At 60.5% G+C, this 14,678-nt stretch overlaps 3 protein-coding genes and 1 non-coding gene across 9 annotated transcripts; 3 read left to right on the top strand and 1 right to left on the bottom strand.

The window, feature by feature from the left end:
- The first annotated feature begins 159 nt into the window (after positions 1-159).
- LOC115345300 (mothers against decapentaplegic homolog 4-like) lies at positions 160-6,893 on the top strand. The gene is given in 12 exon segments (XM_030023776.2): positions 160-651; positions 3,322-3,570; positions 4,349-4,523; positions 4,637-4,657; positions 4,771-4,974; positions 5,070-5,201; positions 5,291-5,401; positions 5,491-5,544; positions 5,643-5,758; positions 5,760-5,827; positions 6,340-6,508; positions 6,747-6,893. Coding segments are annotated over 12 exon segments (1,872 nt in total). The 5' UTR covers positions 160-225.
- Positions 6,894-7,278: 385 nt separating this feature from the next.
- SNAPIN (SNAP associated protein) lies at positions 7,279-8,972 on the top strand. 2 transcript variants are annotated; one of them, XR_005933176.1, is made up of 5 exons: positions 7,279-7,661; positions 8,190-8,236; positions 8,361-8,479; positions 8,570-8,878; positions 8,910-8,972. XR_005933176.1 is itself a non-coding variant. In XM_030023794.2 (4 exons), the coding sequence occupies exons 1-4, from the start codon at positions 7,408-7,410 to the stop codon at positions 8,672-8,674; spliced, it is 525 nt and encodes a 174-aa protein (XP_029879654.2). In that variant the 5' UTR covers positions 7,279-7,407; the 3' UTR covers positions 8,675-8,972. The 2 variants fall into 2 exon arrangements, 1 of the variants encoding a protein (XP_029879654.2); XM_030023794.2 differs by having other exon boundaries at positions 8,570-8,972.
- A 277-nt stretch (positions 8,973-9,249) lies between these two features.
- On the bottom strand, positions 9,250-14,094 carry ILF2 (interleukin enhancer binding factor 2). Of its 5 annotated transcripts, none has more exons than XM_030023780.2 (15): positions 13,973-14,085; positions 13,738-13,797; positions 13,328-13,370; positions 12,248-12,352; positions 11,863-11,940; positions 11,582-11,684; positions 11,432-11,497; positions 11,091-11,207; positions 10,887-10,965; positions 10,650-10,737; positions 10,420-10,481; positions 10,095-10,209; positions 9,930-10,020; positions 9,521-9,690; positions 9,250-9,417 (listed from the first exon to the last, which is right to left on the bottom strand). In XM_030023780.2, the coding sequence occupies exons 1-14, from the start codon at positions 13,975-13,977 to the stop codon at positions 9,530-9,532; spliced, it is 1,173 nt and encodes a 390-aa protein (XP_029879640.1). In that variant the 5' UTR covers positions 13,978-14,085; the 3' UTR covers positions 9,250-9,417; positions 9,521-9,529. The 5 variants fall into 5 exon arrangements, with proteins under 5 accessions (XP_029879640.1, XP_029879639.1, XP_029879641.1 ...); XM_030023779.2 differs by having other exon boundaries at positions 9,250-9,397; XM_030023781.2 differs by having other exon boundaries at positions 9,250-9,394.
- Positions 14,095-14,301: 207 nt separating this feature from the next.
- Positions 14,302-14,373, top strand: TRNAM-CAU. Its single transcript has one exon. It is a non-coding gene; the product is annotated as a tRNA-Met (tRNA).
- Positions 14,374-14,678: the final 305 nt, after the last annotated feature.

Here is a 14,678-nt window from a genome sequence, read left to right as displayed (position 1 = left end):
CTCTGCTGTGCCCTGGGGTAAATTTAACTTTACGGGGGGGGGGGGGGGGGTGCGGGCAGAAGGGAGCCGAGGGAAGGTTGTGTTCTCTGCCATGAGAAGAGTTGGACCTCAGCTGCCTTGGAATGGGGAAACTGTCTGGGAGCAGTCAGGGGCAGCTCACTGCCTCCGCTGGCAGGATCTGCCCTGCCTGCCTGCCTGTGCTGTACAAAGGCCCCTGGGCCGAGGATGCTGAGGCTGCCACGGCTTTTCCTGCAGGTTCTGCATCCACCAGCTCATGCCTCCTTCCCTGCAACGTTCGTGGGGGGGAGCCGGCCCCGGCTGGGCCCTGAGCCCCGGTCGGGCGGCGGGCAGGCGCCGGGGCGGGGAGCGGGGGGAGCGACTATGGGTCCGTCTGGACGCAGACGGTCGCCCCGCCCGGGGTGGAAGCTCGGCTGTTATTGGTTGGTGAGGAGACGGCAGGCTGTCACGACGTTTGCTATTGGCTGCGACGCACCAGCGCCTCACGCGCTCCGGCTTCTCCCTTTTGTTATTGTAGCAAACAAGTTGCGAAGCGGCGGCAGGAGCGGGCAGGGCTGCGGGCAGCGGGCTGCAGGCAGCTGGAGGAGATGCAGCGGGAGCCGGGGCCCGAGTGAGGAGAGCCGGGCGGTGGCGGTGAGTAGCCAGCCCCGGTCCCGGTGCATGCTCCCCCTCCGTCCCTGCCCCACATCGGCCCCAGCCCCTCTGTACCCCGAGTCCCACGGGCGTCCCCACTTGTGTCCCCTCCTTGAAGCCTCACGCCGAGCCTGTCGCCCCTCTCTGCCGACCCCATCTGCCTGCTGCAGCATCCCCCAGCCCCTCGCTGGCAGCGCAGCCACCTCTGTTAAACAGCCGTGCTGCGCTGCTGGGACCGGGCAGTTCTCAGGGGCACAAGGACCCCCACCCACTCAGGCAGCCCCTCTGCACCTCTCCCCGCTTTCCTCCCACCAATAGCGCCAAACCCTGCTCCAACGCTGCACCAAAACCTGGAAAACACCCGTTTTCAGCCTGTGGGTGACCTCAGGATGGAGGTGGGCCACTGCCCTGTGAAGTCTTGCGAGCTGGGATGTGGTGGCGATGGCCCCTTGGCACTCACTTTTCCAGGGCATCCCTCCTGCTTCCCTCGGCCTCCTTCTGTGAGCCAAGGCTTCAAGTACGGGGAGCATCCCTCTTCCCAGCCCGGAGAGCCAGAGCTCTGGGCTGGGGGGACAGAAGCCAGGCTGGCACCAGGGAGGCGCAGACAAGAATGAAATCCCCACCGAGGCACCCGTCGGTCCCTTTGTCCCTGCCCTTGAGATTATCTGGGAGCAAAGTTAGCGGCCCTGGAGCCAAGGAGATTAGGCCAGGGACCGTGTCTGTGCAGAGGCTGTGGGAGCTGGCTTCCTTCCACCCCACGCTGCCTGTCCCCCTCCCAAGCTGGGGTACAAGGCTGACTCCAGTTTTGGGGCTTGGGCTATGGGATCAGCAAGGTATTTTTCGGGCAGGAGCGATGCAGGGTGGGGAGGAGGGGAGACCTTGATCCCAGCCTCGCGCTGCTGCAGGAGGAGCCCTGACAGGTTTGTGAAAAGCCCCCAGCCACATACCCTCTGCTGGACAAAAGACTCGCACAGAAATGTCACTTTCCATCTGGAGTGGGGCGATGAGGCGCCTCATTATTCCTCTGGTTCGCTCTGATGCCGGGGCAGGAGGGGCCTTTTGGGGTCCGCTCTGTCTGTGGTGCGACAGGGACAGCCATCCTCTCTGAGAGCCAGTGAGCACTCCTGGCCGTCACATCGCCAAGGGGAGCTGGAGCCAGGGAGAAGCCATCTCTAGCCCGTGCTCACCCCAGTTTCCCTCAAACCAGACTGGGCTGAGTTTCAGATGGGGCTGGAGATGGCCTTGGCCCTTTGAGTCTTTGCTGGAGCAGCCAGCATTGGCCTTGGGGTCCAGCCACCAGAGCTGGGGGGAACCAGGACCGATGCCAGGGCCCCCAGATGCTCCCTCCAGGGCAATCCTGGACAGCCCTTGCTCACAGAGTCCCTGACATCCTCTTTCACCTCCTTTGGCCTCAAAATTGAGCTCTGAGGCAGAGCATGCCAGGCAGGCAGGACCCCTGGAGAGGAGCAGGCTGGCAGAAAGCAGGCAGGAGTATCAGCATCAGGGCAGCACCAGGCATCCCCAGGACGGGTGCCCCAGGCTGTGTTAGCACCCACAGGGTGAACCCCATAGCCTGGTGTGGTGCTCAGGCTTGTGCCCCAGCCATAGGGAGCTCCACAGGACCCCTCCAGCATCCCTGAAGGTGTCCCCATGGCCGACAGCATCTGGCTTATCTCAAGCCAGAGGAGCCCGGCCAGCGGCATCGCTCCAGCAAGAGGGGAGCCACGGCCCTGTGCTTGCATGGGGGGGAGACGAGCAGCCAGGGTGCTGGCAGGACAGCCTGCCTCCCATCCCGTGGATAAGCGGCGCAGAGCAGGGGCTGACGGTTTGTTTTGTCTGCCGCCGGCCCAAGGTTTTTCCCAGGCCCTGGAGCATTGTACCCACCATGACGCAGAACCAGGACCCCGCTGCAGCAGCACCGCAGCGGGCACAGAGCCCTGGCACAGCCATGGCCAGGGTGGGGATGTTCACAGGGCCCCAGCACGTGTGCGTATGCATGCAGCTCTTGGCATGTACACAGTCTGGCAGGGGAGGCAGGAAAGGGAGAAGCCCAGCAGCGAGTGAGGGGTTAAGGAGCGGCGCCAAGCTGGGGCTCTGTTTAGTCTGGCCCCTGTGCCTGCGATGGGACAGGCAGCACGGAGCACGTGTCCCATCACCCCAGCCCAGAACAAGTGCTTGCACGCTGCGCACACACAGGCGTGCCTCCCTGCCAGGCTGTTGGTGTGACACAGCTGGTGTCCCCGTACCTGTACACAGTGCGGAGCCTGATGCCGTGGCCCAGCTCTGGCTCTGCTGCCGTAGGAGCCAGGGACTGCGGGGAGCTGGGTATACCCCAAGTGTCCCGGTATCACTGTAACCCCTGTGCCTTTTCCCACCCCAGACAGGGAATGTGGAACCCCCAGGCATCCAGGCTGGCCCCCTGCTTCAAGGTGACATACGGCTTTGTCCTGCATCCTTCTTGCCTGCCACATGCCATTTTGGGGGGGCTGCCACATGTCCCTCTTGCCAGCACTGACCTCCCCTTATCTGCCCCGTGGGCTCCAGCACCCCGTACAGTGCTTAACTCCCAACTTGGTGGCCCAGTGCTACAGTGGCCATGCAGGCGAGGGCAGGGGGGACGGCAGGTCCCCTGTTGCGAGGTGACAGGCAGGGCCGTGCCGTGCCTTGCAGGGGAGCAGCGCAATGTCCCTCGGCGCGCCCACGAGCAGCGACGCCTGCCTGAGCATCGTGCACAGCCTGATGTGCCACCGGCAGGGCGGGGAGAACGAGACCTTTGCCAAGCGGGCCATCGAGAGCCTCGTCAAGAAGCTCAAGGAGAAGAAGGACGAGCTTGACTCGCTCATCGCCGCCATCACCACCAACGGTGCCCACCCCAGCAAGTGCGTCACCATCCAGCGCACCTTGGACGGGCGGCTCCAGGTAACCCTGCCGCACTGGGACCTAGGTGCCTGGGTGCCTCGGCAGCCCTGCGCCTCACAGCCGTCCCTGAGCTGGGGGGACCTCGGGGTGCCCAATGACCCCCAAGACCCCACAGCCCTCCCTGAGCTGGGGGGACCTGAGTGTTGGGGTGCCCCATGGCCCCTGAGACTCCCCAACCCTCCTCGAGCTGGGGGGACCCAGGCAGGGGGCCTGGCAGAGGGAACCCCCCTTCCCCAGGAGGGGCACGCAGGGGGACCCCAGCCACATTGACCCTGCGGCTCTGAGCTGGGAGCCACGCTGACTTAAGTGTCTGGGCTCACACCCACCCACCACGGGTGCCACGGGGCCACGGCTGCACCGGACATGGGGGGACAGGGACAGGCAGAAGTCCCCACCCCACCAGGTCAGATGCATCCAGGCAGGAGCAGCCGCAGGCAGTGTTGCCCCCTGCCCGCAGTCGTCCCCCCTCTCGGCGCTGGCATCCCCCGACGACTCTGCCCCTCCTTCCCAGGATGAGTCACTGTCTGGCAGCCCGGGAGGCCGGAGCGGAGGGGGGGGGGCGGGGGTTGTTATGTCTGGAGCCGGGGACGCGCAGGGGGAGTCCCCTGGCCGCCATGGGGTCCCGGCCTGGCGCCAGCCTTTGCGCTGGCAGGGGGAGGGATGCTGGGGAGGTCCGGTATCTGAGCTGGATGCAGTCAGCCTGGGAGGTGGGGAGGGACTATGCCCACACACCCACCCCATTGCCTCAGTGTCCCTGTTCTGTCCCCCCACCCCGCAGGTGGCTGGCAGGAAGGGGTTCCCCCACGTCATCTATGCCAGGCTCTGGCGCTGGCCCGACCTACACAAAAACGAGCTGAAACACATCAAATTCTGCCAATTTGCCTTCGACCTCAAGTACGACAGCGTCTGCGTCAACCCTTACCACTACGAGCGCGTGGTGGCCCCCACCATCGGTGAGCCAGTCCCACCGCCGGGACCCCCCGCGGGTTGCGGGGGGGGGGGGGGGCATCCCACTTCTGTCACCAGCACCCGTAACACCCCCCCCCCCCCCATCTCTCCCTGGCAGGTCTGAGCATCCAGAGCACAGGTGAGACCCTGGCACAGGGCCGGCGGGGAGCACCCCCGGAGCCAGCATCCCCTCCCCACAGTGGGTCCCTGTGCCCCCCATGGTCTCCGGTGTGTGTCCCCCCCGCTCCCCAGTGCCCCCCACGCGCCTGGTGAAGGAGGAGTTTGTCCATGACTGTGTGCAGATGGAGGTGCCGCCCGGCCGGGAGCAGGGGGCCAAGCGGGCGCCGCATCTGCCCCCTGCTGAGCCATACCGCCAGCCGCTGCCCCCCCTGCAGCTCCCTGAGTCCCCCCATGTCCCCAGGAGCCTCTACCCTGCGCTGCCCATGTCACCCCCAGGTAAGACCCTGTTAAACCCCTGTCCGCATCCCTGAGGAAGGGTTTGGGGGGGTTTGACTTGGCACCCCCCCCCCCACCGTGTGTGTCCCCCACAGTGGCCCCTGGCAGCTCCCTGCTCTCACTGCCCCACGGCGAGGGGCTGCTGCAGATCGCCTGCCCCACACCGCCCCCGGTCGCCCTGGCGCAGCCCCCCCTGCAGAACGGCTACCCCAAGCTGCCCTACCACAGTGAGTACCAGGGACACCACATGTCCCCTGGCTCAGCAAGGGTCTCGCATGGGGACACCCCCACCCGGCCACCCTCTTTCCTGCCCCAGGTTCACCGACAAGCTGGACTGGTGCAGCTGTCTATGCACCGAGCCTGGGGGGGCCGCAGCCCAGCAGCCAGAACCATCCGCAGCCCCCATTCCACCACCCCAACCACTACTGTAGGTTTGGGGGGGAATGGGGGGCTGGGGTTCATCTGCAGCGTCCTCACCCCCTCGCTGCACTGACCCCATCTCTGCCCCCTCCCCAGGGCCCCCACACCATAGCTCCGGGCCGTACCAGCAACCAGTGTCTACCCACCCGGGTAAGTGCCCCCCACCCTAATTAGCACCCCAGTGATCACCCCCTCCATGAGCTATGGGTGCACTGACCGCCCCATCACCATGTGTGTTCCCCCTCCAGGGCCAGAGTTTTGGTGCTCCATCACCTACTTTGAGATGGATGTGCAGGTGGGGGAGATCTTCAAGGTGCCATCCAGCTGCCCTGTGGTCATCGTGGACGGTTACGTGGACCCCTCGGGGGGGGGACCGCTTCTGCCTGGGGCAGCTCTCCAATGTGCACCGCACCGACGCCAGCGAGCGGGCCCGGTGGGGTGGGGGGGGCAGAGGGGGGGACAGGGCAATGTCAGGGTGGGGGGTTGGAGGGTAGGTGTGGGGCAGGATGGGGGGAAAAGGAGGGGGAGGTAGCTGGGGGATGCAGGCATGGATGGGGGATGAAGGAACGGATGGGGTAAATGGGGAGGGCAATGTGGGGGTGGGAGGTGGGGGACAAAAGGGTGTATGGGGGTGCAGGGGTGATGTACGGAGCAGAAGGGTGATACAGGGGGCAGCTGGGGGATGATGGGGTGGAAGGGGGATGTAGAGGGCAAATGGATATACAGGGCAGGTGGGGGCTTATGGGGGGCAACTGGAGGATGATGGGGCAGAGTGGGGGGATATAGGGAGGGAAATGGGTAATGTACGGGACAGAAGGGGGATATAGAGGGCAAATGAGGGATGTACAGAGCAGATGGGGGGATATAGGAGGCTACTGGGGGATTTTGGGGGCAGCCGGGGGATGCTCCAGGGGTGTGCCGGTGCTGACGGTCTCTGCGGGACAGGCTGCACATCGGGAAGGGCGTGCAGCTGGAGTGCCGGGGCGAGGGCGACGTGTGGATGCGGTGCCTGAGCGACCACGCCGTCTTCGTGCAGAGCTACTACTTGGACCGGGAAGCTGGGAGAGCCCCCGGGGACGCTGTGCACAAGATATACCCCGGTGCCTACATCAAGGTGGAGCATCCCCAGAGGGAAGGGGGGGACCTTGCATCCCAGGAAGGAGGGGCACCAGGGATGGAGGGACTCCCTGAGTCCATGTTAAAGGGGGTCCCAGGCAAAGGGTCCCCCATGCTGGAGGGCAGTGGAGGAACTCTGGGGATGGAGGGACCCCTGTGCCTATGCTGAAAGGGGTCCCCAGGGCATCACCCTCCCATGCTGCCCTGCTGAGGGGTTCACTCCATATTGCACTCAGGTATTTGACCTGCGCCAGTGCCACCGCCAGATGCAGCAGCAAGCGGCCACGGCCCAGGCTGCAGCTGCCGCTCAGGCTGCTGCTGTAGCCGGCAACATCCCAGGTCCCGGCTCAGTGGGAGGCATCGCACCCGCCGTGGGTGAGTGAGCGAGCCCCTGGGGCTGGGCCAAGTGGGGAGGATAGTACCCTCATGGCCATGGGGATCCCCCACCCACGGCCGTGTCCCTCCTGGCCAGGGCTTTCAGCAGCAGCAGGGATCGGTGTGGATGACCTGCGGCGGTTGTGTATCCTGCGGCTGAGCTTCGTCAAGGGCTGGGGGCCTGACTACCCCCGGCAGAGCATCAAGCACACGCCATGCTGGATCGAGGTGCACCTCCATCGTGCCCTGCAGCTGCTGGACGAGGTCCTGCACACCATGCCCGCTGCCGAGCCAAGCCCCCTGCGCTAATCCTTGCCCCTCTTAATTTAATGTTTGTAAGAAAAAGCCAAAAAAAAAAAAAAAAGTTTAAAAAAAAAAAAAGAACAAGCAGAAAAGTACCAAAATGTGTGGCGGGGACTGGTTTTAAGTGTTCTTTAATGAACGGGTTTGGGTTTTGCTGCCTGGCTCTGCGCCTTTCGCGGGTGCTCGGCGCTCCCGAGGGTGCGGGCTGTGGCCGTAGTTATGCCTCCAGGACTATATTTCCCAGCGGCCCCCGCGGCGCAGCGCGGAAGTTGCTCATCCCGCCCACGCAGCAGACTGCACTTCCCGGCGGCCTCTGCGCTGCCGCCATTTCCCAGCGGCCCCCGCGGCGTCGGCGGCGTCAAGATGGCGGCGGGGAGCGGCGGTCCGGCAGCGCGGGAGCTGTTCGCCGAGGGTTTGCTGCAGTTTTTGCGGCCAGCGGTGCGGCAGCTCGACGGACACGTCCACGCTGTCAGGTCTGGGAGCCGGGAGCGGGGCCCGGGACGCCTGAGGGTGAACGGCGGGAGCGGGGCTGAGGGGGGCAGAGGAGCAGGTGGCACGGCGGAAGCGGGGCTGAGGGGCAGGTGCGGGCCGGGGGGGGGGGGGGGGGGAGGGGGGGGTAGTTTTGGGGTGGGATGAAGGGCTTTCGGAGCATCTGGGGAGGGACTTAGGGGTGCCTGGGTTGGGAATTGAGGGGTTCGTAGTTGGGCCGAGGAGCCGGTGCTGTTGGGGGCAGGTCCCCAGGCTTGGGGGGGGGGGGCATTAGGAGTGCGTGTGGGGTGGGGGTTAGAGGCGGGCGGGGCATGTAGGTGGGTTGGAGAGAGTTAAGGATGGCTGAGAGGGTGTGCAGGTAACAAGTTGGGGAGGGAGCATTTGGACTGGGAGGGAGTTAGGGGCAGCTGGGGGCACAGGTTCTTTGCTGGAGGAGGAGTAGGGGTGGGGCGGGGGCCTGTGGGGCTGGGGTCGAGGGTTTTGTCTTGGTCAGTGAGCCATCCCCTCCACAGGGAGAGCCAGGTGGAGCTGCGGGAGCACATCGACAGCCTGGCCACAGGTGAGACATGAGGCGGGGGGGTCAGCTCTGCAGCCCAGCTGTGGGCACACAGCAGGGTTTGCCCCACACTCCCTGGGTGTCCGCGGCACCCGGGGCCCGCTCCCACTCTCTGCTCTCTCCTCAGAGCTGTGCCGCATCAATGAGGACCAGAAAGTGGCACTGGATCTCGACCCCTATGTGAAGAAGCTGCTGAATGCCCGGCGCAGGGTGGTGCTGGTCAACAACATCCTGCAGAATGCCCAGGTCAGCGCAGGGACCCCAGGGGGGTTGGGAGCTGCAGTGTTTTGGGGGATCCCAGCCCCCCATCCTGACGGCTGCTGCTCCTCTGTGCAGGAACGGCTGCGGAGGCTGAACCACAGCGTGGCCAAGGAGACGGTGCGGAGGAAGGCCATGCTGGAGGCAGCGGGGGGCTACCCCCAGGGCCTGCCAGGCAAGTGAGGCCCCTGTGACAGCGCTGGGCCGGATCTGACTCACACCACAGCTGCGCCAACAGCCCTGTGAGCTGGGCCGGAGCAGGAGCATGCCCATAAGGACAGCAAACAGAGCGGGCCACTGGTGAGGGGAGCAGGTATCCCTGTTTGTAGCAGCACTCTCCTGAGCATCCACAGCACAGGATGGAGTGAAAAGTCCTGCAGTGAGGCAGCAGCTCTTCAGCTGCAGCTGAAGGAACCAGGGAACCCTGAATTGTATTTCCAGAGTTGTACGCACCGTAATAAAAGTGACCCCGTGTTGCTTATGGGATGGTGAGGCAGCGTCATGAGTCTGTAACACTCCTACATCACGGCTGCAGCGTTGTGAGTCTGTAACACTCCCACATCACAGCCGCAGCCTGACATTGATGTGCCTGGGGGAAAGCAGAACCAAGCAGATGCTGCCAGCAGAGAGCACAGGTGTGGGGTTTAGCACGCCCAGATGGGGTTCTTCAAGTTCTAGAACCCCCTCCTGCTGTTAGACCTTTTTCTGGCTCCCTTCTATAATGCGCATCTTCTACCTAAACAAACAGGATGCACTCGAAAGGGTGAACACTTTAATGTGCAACTTATAAAAACACATACAAGGGACAGGTCATGTCAGCTGGTTGTGTTTACTGAGGATGGGCTTAGTCCTCTGCTCGGTTCTTCACGTCCTTCAGCCGGTGGTACCCAGCGGTGGGGAGTCCCACTGCAGGGGGAAGAGACAGACTGCCGAGGGAGGGAGCACTGCCCCAGGGTGGAGGCAGCCCGAACCATTCCCTCCCCTGCCCAGAGCTGCCTGCTCCCAGGCAGCAGTACCAACAAGCTTTACCTGCGTGAGTCACTCCTGCGTCTCCATGCTTTCCTCCTCCTCGCCTGTAGCAGGTTCTTCCTGATTCTCTTCTTCCTCTTCTCCTTCTTTCTTCTCTGGAGGTTTCTCGTAAGCCTTCTCAGAAGGCGTCACTATCACTCCATCCCACGTGGACATTTCAGAAGCCAGGTCTGCAAAAACAGTCTTGGGGTGACCCTGAGCAGCGCGGACGAGCCCCAGGACAGGCAGGGGGAAGCATGACACCCCACCTCGCCAGCTTCACCTCCCCACTGCTCTGGGGTTTATCGAGTCGCTTCTCCTTGAAGCCCTTAACTTTCTCCAGCAACACAGAAAACCAGTCCCATTCACCCACCAAGACATTGACAGCCTGCATGGAGGAAGACCCACGTGTTGCATGGACCCCACTTACAGCTGGCGTCACCCTCTTGGCCAAGGATTTTCCTGTAGCCTCCGTGAGAGAGAATCCGGACAAGCGTCTGCGCAGTGTAGCACACCATGTCCTGTGGGGGCGGGAATAGTCTAAGAGTGTGGACAGGTTGTAGTCCCTTCTCCCGCAGCAGACAAGGCAGCTCACCTGCTGTTCGAGGGTCATAACTGTGTGGACTCTGAAGTTTCCGCTCTCACAGGGATCAGTGATACCAACGGATCCAGGAAGGAAGAGCCCTGCGGCTAGGATCTGAAGGCAGCGCCTATGGGACAAGACGTTTTGGGTTAGAAACCAGGCTGTTCCAGCACAGAAACTCAGCCAGAAAGTGTGCAATTAGCACATCTACGTGAGGAGTCTGCTTTGTGTCCAGTTCAGGTCCCTTCAAGCCCTAAAATGCTGCCGCTTTCATTTGGTATGTTCAAAACTGAGATGGTAACAGGAATTTATACGAGTGAAGCAAACGGCAACAGACCTGTAGGCGATGTTGAGAGCCAGGGGCTGCCTGGTGGGGTTGTTCATCACAGCATAGTGCCCCTGAAGAGGTGAAAGAAGAAAAAGGGAGTTAGGGCGAGAGCAGCTTCCCACAAGAGAAGCATAAGAATCCCAACTCCTTCTGCTGCGGGAGCCCAATGACATGCAGGCACCTACAAGTTAGCTGTGGCATGGCTGGCACACCATCACCATTCCCCCTTGTGTGCTCACCAGCAGGTCCAGAATCCAGGGCGTGAGGGGCTCAAAGCCAGGGAATCGAATTCTCAGGTCTTTCAGCAGCCGGATTAAGACCTTCACCCTGGAAAAGATAGCAGGAGAAGGGTTCATAACATGTCACGCACCTTCCTGCTGCAGGAACAGCTCTCCTTGCTTTCACCCTGTTCTCTGGAAAGGAGATTATTTCAACCAGGCCTCAGTGCTGCAGTTCCTCTTTGAGGCCAAACTCACGTGGACTGTGAAGCATTCTCCTCGAACCAGCGAGCATGCCTGATGGCAGCCAGGGCACTTTGCAGTACTTTGATGTCCACTGAAAGAAGCAGCAGAAATGCCTGGTTTTTCAACTGAAAGGCGAGTAGGTGTGGGCCAGGGAGACCAGCTGGCTCCCCCCAACTTGCGAAGGTTCACATGCAGGGCAGAACAAACAGCTCTTACAGTGTAGTTCAGGGTCCAGCTTGCGGAGATTGGGCGGCACTGTGGTGATAAGGATCTTCACCGTTGCATCAGCTGAGCTGATCTCAAAGCCAGTCTCGTTGGTCAGCATGGTCAGGACTGGGAAGAAAGAACAAGAATTCCTTGTGGAGGGGCCGGAAGACCTCACCAGCACCTGGGAATGCAGGAAAGACTGCAGATCTTGGCAGCAGTGCTGCAGCACCAGGCTGGGCACCATCCCCTTCAGACAAACGCCAAAGCTCAAGGGGAAACTGCCTCGCATCAGCCTACATCCTCCTCAACCTTGTCCCCTCAACCCCCTGTGACACAGGAGAACGTCCCACCTTCACTGGGGTCCTGTGCTCTCAGGCTTTCCACAACTTTGTTTCCCAAGGCTGCCACAGCTTCCACTAGGGAGAAGCAGGAGAAGAAGAGGCAGTCAGAGGGGGGCTGAGCACCGCGGTTCAGTCAGTGGCCACGCAGCCGATACTCACGGGTGGGTAAGATTTTCAGAATCACAACCAGATCAGCCACGTTGTGCCCCGTCGTCATGGTGCCCTTCTTGTAGGAACCCACCTGGCGAACCTCCTCGATTTGCTGTTTGAATGGGCAAAGCAAAAATCAGTGAATTTAACGCATGTGCTATGTTTCTGGGAGTCGGCACGAATCTTTAATCCATCTGGGGCCAGGTTTGGTAGCTAGAACACCGGCATCCCTCGTGTCAAATTATGTCCCCACATAGCTTTTTTTCCAGGCTCACCACTTTTGGACTTACCACTTCAAACGTTCCTGGTGCTACAATTAAATTGTCAATCACGTTATTTATTTTGGTCACCAGGGAAAGAATGGAAGCCTGAAAAGGAATGGGAGAGGGTCAGTCCGTTGTCCAGTACAACTTGAAATAATCTGATCTTGCACAGTGTATAATGCAGACAGCCCTGATGCAAGATATACAATAAACGAAACATATTTAAAAATCACTGTCCAAGAAGCTCCACCCATATTTCTACTGTAGTGCTTATTTCAGAGGGAAGTCATTACTTTTTAGGCTAGTAATGGCCACTCCTGGCTCTGCTCTCTGAAGGATAGTCTGTCTTTGCGTTCTCTAACACTGCAGTAACACCCAGCCAAAGAATTTAAAGCAGTTTTTGGCACAAAACCTGTTCAGCAGCAGTTGGAGCGAGATCCTGGTTTCTCTTCAGCAAGGCTTCACTGAACGCAGTCTCATCAGCGGCAGGTTTTACACGGGGGAAAGCCATTTCGCACTGAAACGGGATCAGATATCAGACTGCAATGCCTGAGAAAGACTTTGGTTCAGCCCACTCATCAGCAAAATTTACTCCATTTTTTTATTCTCCAGCACTTGTTTCCTTTGCAATTCCCCATCATGCTTTTCACTTGTTGCTTTTATGATTTCACTTTCACGTTATCCTAAGGGAGGGAGGGCAGCTGCCTGTCCTGCCCATACACTCTCACTGTGATCTGACAGGAACAGCAAGTCTTCACAAATGGCAGAGGAGCCATCAGCATGCCCATGCAACTACGGGGTGTGAGACAGGGCAGATCTAATTAAGAATGGCTCTATCAAGAGGGTTTTTATTAACTATATTACAGTCCCTTAAGAATAACACCCTTTGTTTGCAGATGGCCAGAGCTTTTCAGTTGCTGTGATGGGATTCACAGCCACAGGGCCTGGAAGGCAAGAGTAAGTGAACTAGTTTGCCCTGAAAGTCCTGTGTCTGTAAAGGGCAGGTGCTCAGGAGGAGGAGGAAATTATTTCCTCCTATAAAAAGGTGGGAAATGTCTGTTGCTATCAGTCCTTGCAAGGAACAATGCAGCAAAAGAGCCTGGAGAACACCTGACAGGCGAGTGACAGCTATCGGAGTAACCCACGAGGTTTGTGTTACAGAGAGCTGACAGAACTGAGGGTCTGGGTGAGCAAGGTGCCTTAAAAAGCAGAAAAACCTCAATCGAGCCGTTTATTTGTTGTGATTATTACTCAACTGTATCCTAGTCATCCTGTGTGAGACAAGTACTCCAAACAACAGAGACAGTAAGAAGATCTATTTTGGGTTAGTTACTGAACCAACAGCATTTTCAGTGAACTCTGTTACTCCGGCTACACTAAAAGAAGTCAAACCATCAAAGTCTGCAAACGAGGTTTTTAAGATGCATCTTTAAACAAGGAAAAGTCCCGCAGCTGTTGCCTGCAAACAGGTCCATAGGAGAGGGCTACTCACGACATAGAAATCAAAGGGGATGTGCGGCACAAAGGGCCGGAACCTAAAGGGGGGGAAAAAAAAAAAACAAAAAACACTTTATTTCTCTGTAGCGCTGTCTCCCCGCTCTGTTCATCAGCACTGAACACCCCCCACCCCATCACCGTTTTGTGGAGAGGCAAGAAAGGCCCTACAGAAACAGGAAAGGTTTCTTCCTAACCCTCCCCCTAACAATAACTAACCCCCACCCTCCCCCGGTGTCCCACCCCCGCCGCCCCGTTCTACACCTCACCGTTATCCTACGCTACACTACAAGCTTAAAGCCCCGGTTTCTGCACCCCGGCAGCTCGCCCCCCGGGGGCGGCCGCGGCCCACCCCCTAGGCCTGAGACTCTAGAGAGCCACCCTCGCTAAAGCAGAAGCCAGACTCGCCCACTGCCAGGGCCTCCCCTGGAACCAAAGCGTCCGCCACGGCCTCTGCCTCGATCGCCCCTGCGGAAAAGAGAAGGGGAAACGGCGTTAACGGAGCGGGCAGGCGGCACGGGGACGGGGGCCCAGAGCCCGCCCGCCCAAGGGCCGGGCCCTCCCTGAGGGACCCCGCGGGCTCCGGCCTCGCACCGGGGATGCCCGGGCGTCTCCCATCGGCTCCGGTCCGGTTCCCGCGTACCTCATGGTTCCCCGCCGCTCCGAACAATGAACGCCGGTGCTGCAGTAGAAACCCCGCCGGGCAGCGTTCTTCCAACCCCGCAACAACCTTTTCGTCTATTGGTTTCCCGCCCGCCGCGAGTTTGCCCACTGGCTCAGATAACCATCAATCCGAAGCGGAGGGCGGGAGGGAAAGCGACCAATCGTGGCGCAGGCCGTGCGCGCGCGCTGGGCGCCGGGCGGCCGCTGGAGGGGGTACGATGTTCATGAATGGAGCAGCTAGCGAGCTCAGCGCGCATGCGCACAAGCTGGATGGCTACGTATAGCGCTGTTAGAAGACTTTGTTTAAGCAGCAGAGTGGCGCAGCGGAAGCGTGCTGGGCCCATAACCCAGAGGTCGATGGATCGAAACCATCCTCTGCTAGCAGCAGACTTTTTACCCCCCAGCTGCCGCGTGTATTTCTTCCATTAGCACCTTAATTAATTACATTAATTTTCGCAGCCGCCTTAAGCGCTCCCTAACGCTTCTCTCAGGCGAGACCGACCTTTTGCAGCCTTAGCGGCACGGCGGGTAACGGTGTGTCGGGAGCGTGCCGGGGTGGCCGGGGTCACGCGTGTCCCCGCAGCAATGTGTGTGTCCCGGGGTGGAAGCTCCACGTGTGTTCCCGAGAGGTGTGCATGTCCCCCAAAGCCGAGCGTGTCCCCGGAGCTGTATCTGTCTGGGGTTAC

The sequence above is a fragment of the Aquila chrysaetos genome, chromosome 9 (assembly GCF_900496995.4).
Source record: "Aquila chrysaetos chrysaetos chromosome 9, bAquChr1.4, whole genome shotgun sequence".
Classification (NCBI taxonomy): domain Eukaryota; kingdom Metazoa; phylum Chordata; class Aves; order Accipitriformes; family Accipitridae; genus Aquila; species Aquila chrysaetos.
Note: the sequence above shows the minus strand (reverse complement) of the source record. Positions and strands in the feature narration are given on the sequence as shown.